Source organism: Squalius cephalus (genome assembly GCF_949319135.1).
Source record: "Squalius cephalus genome assembly, chromosome: 6".
Taxonomy (NCBI): domain Eukaryota; kingdom Metazoa; phylum Chordata; class Actinopteri; order Cypriniformes; family Leuciscidae; genus Squalius; species Squalius cephalus.
Genome location: NC_137127.1, coordinates 577,319 through 584,818, shown reverse-complemented (window position 1 = coordinate 584,818; position 7,500 = coordinate 577,319). Strand labels below are relative to the sequence as shown.

Here is a 7,500-nt window from a genome sequence, read left to right as displayed (position 1 = left end):
CAGTGTAAGGTCAGTGAGTTGGATCATGTGTTTCCAGTGAAGTGTTGAGTCGTGAGATACTGCAGTTATCAGTGGCAGACAGAGTGTGTGTTTAGAGCTCAAGAACACACACACACACGACTGAAACCATAATGACAGCTCTGCTCTCACTGACCGACGTAAACACACACACACACACACACACGTCACAGCCTCCACATCTGGAGGGAACAGGCTCATTCCCAGTGTTGTGTTCCTGACCGGCTCTATTCACGGACCCGCTTCGGTTCGCCAGAATAAAGCAGCGTACACTAATTACCCCGTTATAATGAGCGTCTGACACACACACACACACACACACACACACTAGCTCGTGCTCTCATCCCAGTGGAGATGAACGTTCACTCTTCTGGGTTTGGGAATGTGTAATGTAGTTTGAGCATGAATGACACACACACACGACGGAGTTGCAGGAGTTTCATTTATTAGTTTGTGCTTGTATCTGCAACCATGCATAGAAGAGCCTCAGTCCTGGCGCCGACCCCGACGAGCTTTATAACGCTTTATAACGCCGTGAAGCAATAAATACAGAGGATATAAAACTGATAAAAACAACAGCAGTGGAGTCGAGACGAGCTCTGCAGAGGCCCATCACACCTGAAACACACACACACAGGTCACATGATCAGAAACACACGTCACATGATCAGAGAGTAGAAACACACACACACACACATCACATGATCAGAGAGTAGAAACACACACACGTCACATGATCAGATTATGGTCTAGAACAGGTCTGGGGTTTATGATCGCCGCAACTCACACACACTCAAACCAGCATTATTCAGACTCCAACATTTCTCACATCATCAGTTTATTCGCTATAGTTTAGAGAATGGTGATAAATATGAGCAGAACTCAGTTGATATTTGACTGGTTTTGTCCGTCCTTCTGTTAGACTGTCTCACACATGAATTATGTTGAATATCTGTCAGCTGTTAAATTTAACTACACAATTAGATAATACCAGTTTAGCTCAACCAATCACCAAGCAATGCTTCATTGTGTTCAGTCTGTGTGTAAAAAGAGCATTAGCAATTAAAGAAAACACACTTCAGCAGAACATGATCAGCTCAAAGTGTCCCAATCAGTGTTATAAATGTCACTGGTAGAGTCTCTGAATGAAGAGTTTCTGGGTATAATATCTCACAGTTTACTTTATTCTGCTCTCCTCACTCACACTAGTGAACTATAGAGTCCTGATCACACTAGTGAACTATAGAGTCCTGATCACACTAATGAACTATAGTGTCCTGATCACACAAGTGAACTATAGAGTCCTGATCACACTAGTGAACTATAGAGTCCTGATCACACTAGTGAACTATAGAGTCCTGATCACACTAGTGAACTATAGAGTCCTGATCACACTAGTGAACTATAGAGTCCTGATCACACTAGTGAACTATAGAGTCCTGATCACACTAGTGAACTATAGAGTCCTGATCACACTAGTGAACTATAGTGTCCTGATCACACTAATGAACTATAGTGTCCTGATCACACTAGTGAACTATAGAGTCCTGATCACACTAGTGAACTATAGAGTCCTGATCACACTAGTGAACTATAGAGTCCTGATCACACTAGTGAACTATAGAGTCCTGATCACACTAATGAACTATAGTGTCCTGATCACACTAGTGAACTATAGAGTCCTGATCACACTAGTGAACTATAGAGTCCTGATCACACTAGTGAACTATAGAGTCCTGATCACACTAGTGAACTATAGAGTCCTGATCACACTAATGAACTATAGTGTCCTGATCACACAAGTGAACTATAGAGTCCTGATCACACTAGTGAACTATAGAGTCCTGATCACACTAGTGAACTATAGAGTCCTGATCACACTAGTGAACTATAGAGTCCTGATCACACTAGTGAACTATAGAGTCCTGATCACACTAGTGAACTATAGAGTCCTGATCACACTAGTGAACTATAGAGTCCTGATCACACTAGTGAACTATAGTGTCCTGATCACACTAATGAACTATAGTGTCCTGATCACACTAGTGAACTATAGAGTCCTGATCACACTAGTGAACTATAGAGTCCTGATCACACTAGTGAACTATAGAGTCCTGATCACACTAGTGAACTATAGAGTCCTGATCACACTAATGAACTATAGTGTCCTGATCACACTAGTGAACTATAGAGTCCTGATCACACTAGTGAACTATAGAGTCCTGATCACACTAGTGAACTATAGAGTCCTGATCACACTAGTGAACTATAGAGTCCTGATCACACTAATGAACTATAGTGTCCTGATCACACTAGTGAACTATAGAGTCCTGATCACATGATATCTGGCGTCTGAATAGCGTGTGGTCTGAGTGTGTGTGCAGTGCTTTAACAGAACTCTACAGTGATGACAGTAACAGAGCTCTGTCTCGACAGCGCTCCGGGGTTAAAGGTCGTGTACCGCTGCTCAGGGCCGCTCCTGCTGGATGCGGTTCAGGATGTTTCCGAACACCAGGTTATAGAGCCGCTCCTTAGACATGGTTCCGTCAAGTTGCACTGAAACACAGAACACACACGTCTAGTAAACACTCCATCAGTGCGCGAGTCTAGCTGGAGCATCACACACACACAACACTGAGCGTTTCCGTCACATGATCAAGAGAACTCAATCACCACTTCCTGGAGCAGAACATCAGTGATAAACAGTTCCTGCAATCTGAACATGTATATATATATGTGTGTGTGCAAACACACTCTTCACTCCGGCGCTTCATTCATTTCAAGTTTCTAATTTAAATTGTCTCAACTTTTCATAATTTAGACTTTTTGCCTTTTTTTATTATAACTTAACATATAATATCAACTTTTATGTAATAATTTTGACTTTTTATAGATCATTTCAATATCATAATTTCAACTTTTTGTCATAATTACAAGAAGTTATATAAACTTTTATGTAATAATTTTGACTAAAGGCCCGTTCACACCAAGCACGATAACTATAAAGATAACGATAAAGATATAGTTCTAAAAATCGTTCTCCATATTAAAGAATAACCGAGTTCACACCACAACTATAACGATAAAGATATGAGGAACGATATCGTTGGGATCACTTTCAGAACAATGGTTTCCCAGCTGTCGAACGATAAAACACTGACAGCCAATCAGAATCCACTCTAATTTAAAGGTCTCGCGCATTTAAAATGGATCTGGATCATCCGGGCGCGCGCGTGCTTAGAGTAAAAGACCGTTATCGGACACTGGTGTGGACGCATATATAGTTATCCTTATCGTTATCTTTATCGTTATCCTTATCGTTATCTTTATCGTTATCGTGCTTGGTGTGAACGGGCCTTCAGCATGTCGTAATTATATGTCAGAATTATGACTTTTTATGTCATTTTTTTACAACTTTTTATGTCAGACTTTTTACAACATTTGTCAATGTCATAATTTCGACGTAATTTTTTTTAATCATAATTACTTACTTCAGCTTAGTTTGTAATTTCAACTTTTATGTCAATTTCACCATCATAATTTTAACTTTTTGTCATAAGTTATATCAACTTTTATGTAATAATTGTGACTTAGCACGTCGTAATTATTTGTCACAAGTGTGTTTTATGTGCATGTCTTCTTGTCGTATAGAAACAATCATACAAGCGATATGCCGGAATACTGGCAGAGCCTGGAGGCGCGACACTCACCGACGTCCACTCCGCAGTCTTCCATGATCTTAGTATGTTTGACATACATGGGCCAGACGTGTCCGTCGAAGAGACCGGGGGGGTCCGGCACGGCATAGTTCCTTGAGCTGACACACACACACACACACAGTGAGATCAGGTGTGTGCTGAATCTTCTTCAAACACACACACACACACACACACACACACACACGTGTGACACTCACCTCCTCCTCTTTTTGCACTCTTCGTATGGAATGGAAATAAAGTATCGTTGGTCGAACACATCGATCAAAGGTCTGCGGAGGAGAGAGGCGTTCGGTTAGAGCGTCGTCAGGGTCAGGGGTCGGTGTGTGTGTGTGTGTGTGTGTGTGTGTCACTCACCCGTAGGTGTAGAGCAGGAACCCCTCCACGATCAGGATGTGAACGTCGTCTCGGGAGCGCGGGAGGATCTCGGAGTCCAGGCTGTTGTTGACGCCGTGAGATCTCTCGAACTTCACCGGGTTCTGCTGCCATGCAGTGATGGTGCTCATCATGGCGTCCATGTCCAGAGCGCTGATGACTGCGCACACACACACACACACACACACACACACACACACACACACACACACACACACACACACACACGTGTGAGCGCGCCGCACACGCATCGCTTAGAATGAACATGCAGAACCACACGCACAAGCCCTTGGCTTACCATCGTACTGCTTAAAGCCAGCGTCATCAACTTCAATCTCATCTTGGGGCTGAAACATACACCAATGAGACGCACTCGTGTGGATCTGACATCACCAGCGCTAGCGGGTCAGCTGACCAGGGCTGGGCCACCGCGAGGACGCGTCGAGAGCTTTCAGACGCTGCGTTCAGTCGACGAGCGGAAGTTTCAGTTTCACGAAGTTCAGTCAGTAAACGTGTGTTTGAGTCTCTTTAACGATCAACTGTTCCTCTTTACTACTAGTTACAGTTAACATGATGAACATCAGAAGGAACGTTGAAGGATCCAGAACAACTTCCTGAAATCAGAGTTTCAACCGCCGGAAGACGTCAATAAACAGGGATCGTACAGACACTGTAAACTACAGTACAGGACTTCAAGCGCTACTTTTGTTCTTCGAGGACTACAATCAGAGATCGCACTTATCAAACAATATCTTTAGGATTTAAGGATTTTTTTTAAACTCAAATTACAGATATACAGTATCCAAAATAAAACTCACAGCGTATTTAATAATATGTTAAATACTAAGTTTATAATGGCTATTATTGTTTGATAAATAATATTTTATATTACAATGTTGGCGTACTCATCCAGAAAAGGTCTGATGGGTGTTTATTTCCACACGGGCTTGTAGATTGTGTGTTTTCAATTTTTTTTTAAAATATACATTGTATTTAAATAAATCAAGCACTTTTCAAGTCCCTCTTCATAAATATGGCTGTTTTCAAGGGTTTTCCAGGACTTAAATCTCAAAAAGTCAAATTCAAGTACTTTAAGCGCCTTGTACGAACCCTGAGAACAATAATGTCACGTAAAGCCATTCGGAGTCCATAAACTCGATAGTCGGATAGAGAAATAACGCTAGAGGAGCGTTTTGATATAAATGTACGCACTGTAATCAGAAAACGAATTGGGAGTCAATTATGTCATTAAAAAGTTTAAACCGTGAATTAATCGCGTATTCGAAGTGGAAATGTAAGGTAATGAGGTAGTGGTTGCCCGGCCCTGGAGCTGAACGTGAAGAGGAAGCTGATTCTGCTCACACTGACCTTGAAGAAGTCGTCCTGATGAACCACACAGCAGTTCGGCAGACTCTTGATCAGGCCGTCCGTCAGCGTCGTCTTACCGCCGTTGGTGACCCTGAAACACACACAGCACATTACTGACCTGAACACACACGGTGTTATTACACACATGCCAATGAGTGACACATGTCAATCATTCGGCACCAAAACACCACAGTACCACCAAGCCTTTACTTCACAATATTCTCTTTACTCACTGTTTTAGGTTGGATTTGTCTTGATGATTATAACTATTTTGTAATGATTTTTTGTATGGTTTACTCTGTCAGTTTTAAAGTGCCTTGAGAAGCTGCTTTAAAGGCGCTACATAACAAAGTTTATTATTATTACTTTACGGTATTACACAAATGGCTCATTTTCACCTGTAGCCCTTCGGACAGATGTTAAAACCATAAAAATATTATAAACACACAACACGTAAATAACACGAACTGCGCGTCACACGCTCACAATGGAATCAAGTAACCGTTACATTATTTTACCGAAGTAATCGTACCGTCTAACAATTTGTCAGTTTTTTTTTTTTTTTTTTTTGACGTAACTGTAATCAAAAAGACGTTACAATTGGTATTACTTCATGACGCTGATTTTAGCGGTGTGTGAATTAATTAATTAATAACGCCTCAGAATCTTTGTAACGTCTTTTTGAAAGGTAGCACTCTGGCGGGAAATGCGGTTGCTATGGTGATTTGTTTCCCAAATAGAACAAGAGGTCGCGCGCACCACGCGGTCCGCGTCGAGCACGCGCTTCACTCACTCACCCTCCGATGCCGATGATGAGCTTCATCCTCAAACCGAGACAGACGCGCAAGAGAAAGTCGTGGATAACACCGATTACGGACCGATGACCGTACGAAGGAAAGCGTGAAAAGAGAAGGTTAAAGGAAATGTCAACTACTCGAGTCCTCCATGACGCTGAATGAAAGCTGGACGATGGCGCTTCCTCGCGATCTTCCACCAAGAGAAACTCGAGCGCTCGCGACGCCTCAGACACTACCCTCTGCTGCGCGCTGATTGGCTATATAAACACAGCAGGCCAGCGGAAGCCACACCCGGCCAATCAGAGAGCCGGATCCTTCTCCCGCTTAAGCCCCGCCCAGCGTGGGTGGCACGGGATATTTTTGTGCTTCCTGATTTTCCTTTGCCATGCGAGAATGGAATTTTTTACAAATGGCTAAAAAAAGGCTGATATTTAAAATGGATGAATCGTGTTTTTTCTTTTGACTTCTTTAAAAAAAATAAAAGTTGTGTCTGTTAACATTATTTTATGGACCTTAACACAAAATAAACAGTGTTTTTATTAAATAACGTTAGCAAAGATTAATAATAACTCTGACAAATGATTAGCTCATTGTTAGTTAATTTTAGTCAATGCGCGTTAACTAATTTGACGTTATTGTAAAGTGTTACCATCATGTTTATTTCATGAACAAAACACACACAATAAAATATAACCTTTTTCTAATTATTCAGTTTAATGTTGTGCTAATTTTCCATGGCTGATCCGTTTATTCCTTACATGGATTCAGTTGGATCCACATTCCACATATATCTTCACAAAACAAACACTTAAAATATGCAACTGCCATGCGCCTCAAAATTAAGCATTATAAATGTTTAAAATATAAATTCTTATGGTGTCCAGGCTCATTTTAGTTTATTTTCATAAGTGTTTAAACAAGTTCTTACAAACAAAAAGCGCATATTTGATATATCCTGTAAATAAGTGTATGTTAGGTTCCTCACACTGTATGAGCGGCGCCCCCTGGCGGAGAGACAGCGCGTGTTCATCGGGAACATTGCTCTCTCGTGTTTATGTAAATCCTCGCGGTTTGTCTTGTTGTTCAGTGAAATTAAAGTGACGTTAAACAATAGTTGAGGTTAATGTGGCGCTATCAACAACACTAAACTACATGTCCCATGATTCATTGTGCGGAGCGCGGCGGAAGTGGGCGGAGTCAGCGTCAGCTCTCTGACAGACACTTTC

At 41.6% G+C, this 7,500-nt stretch overlaps 2 protein-coding genes across 4 annotated transcripts in view; one reads left to right on the top strand and one right to left on the bottom strand.

The window, feature by feature from the left end:
* Positions 1-443: 443 nt before the first annotated feature.
* On the bottom strand, positions 444-6,513 carry mibp2 (muscle-specific beta 1 integrin binding protein 2). 2 transcript variants are annotated; one of them, XR_013821649.1, is made up of 9 exons: positions 6,275-6,505; positions 5,478-5,568; positions 4,408-4,456; positions 4,092-4,269; positions 3,935-4,006; positions 3,729-3,835; positions 2,357-2,574; positions 2,168-2,303; positions 444-1,223 (listed from the first exon to the last, which is right to left on the bottom strand). XR_013821649.1 is itself a non-coding variant. In XM_079875119.1 (8 exons), exons 1-7 carry the CDS (start codon positions 6,298-6,300, stop codon positions 2,486-2,488), a joined length of 612 nt encoding a protein of 203 aa, XP_079731245.1. In that variant the 5' UTR covers positions 6,301-6,513; the 3' UTR covers positions 444-636; positions 2,480-2,485. The 2 variants fall into 2 exon arrangements, 1 of the variants encoding a protein (XP_079731245.1); XM_079875119.1 differs by lacking the exon at positions 2,168-2,303 and having other exon boundaries at positions 444-636; positions 2,480-2,574; positions 6,275-6,513.
* A 906-nt stretch (positions 6,514-7,419) lies between these two features.
* The window catches only part of LOC307159950 (CDC42 small effector protein 2-like), a 10,353-nt gene continuing 10,272 nt past the window's right edge, over positions 7,420-7,500 (top strand). For both annotated transcript variants that reach the window (XM_079873687.1, XM_079873686.1), the window contains exon 1: positions 7,420-7,500. This exon is cut by the window's right edge and continues 14 nt beyond it. The gene's annotated coding sequence lies outside the window, so the exon portion shown is untranslated.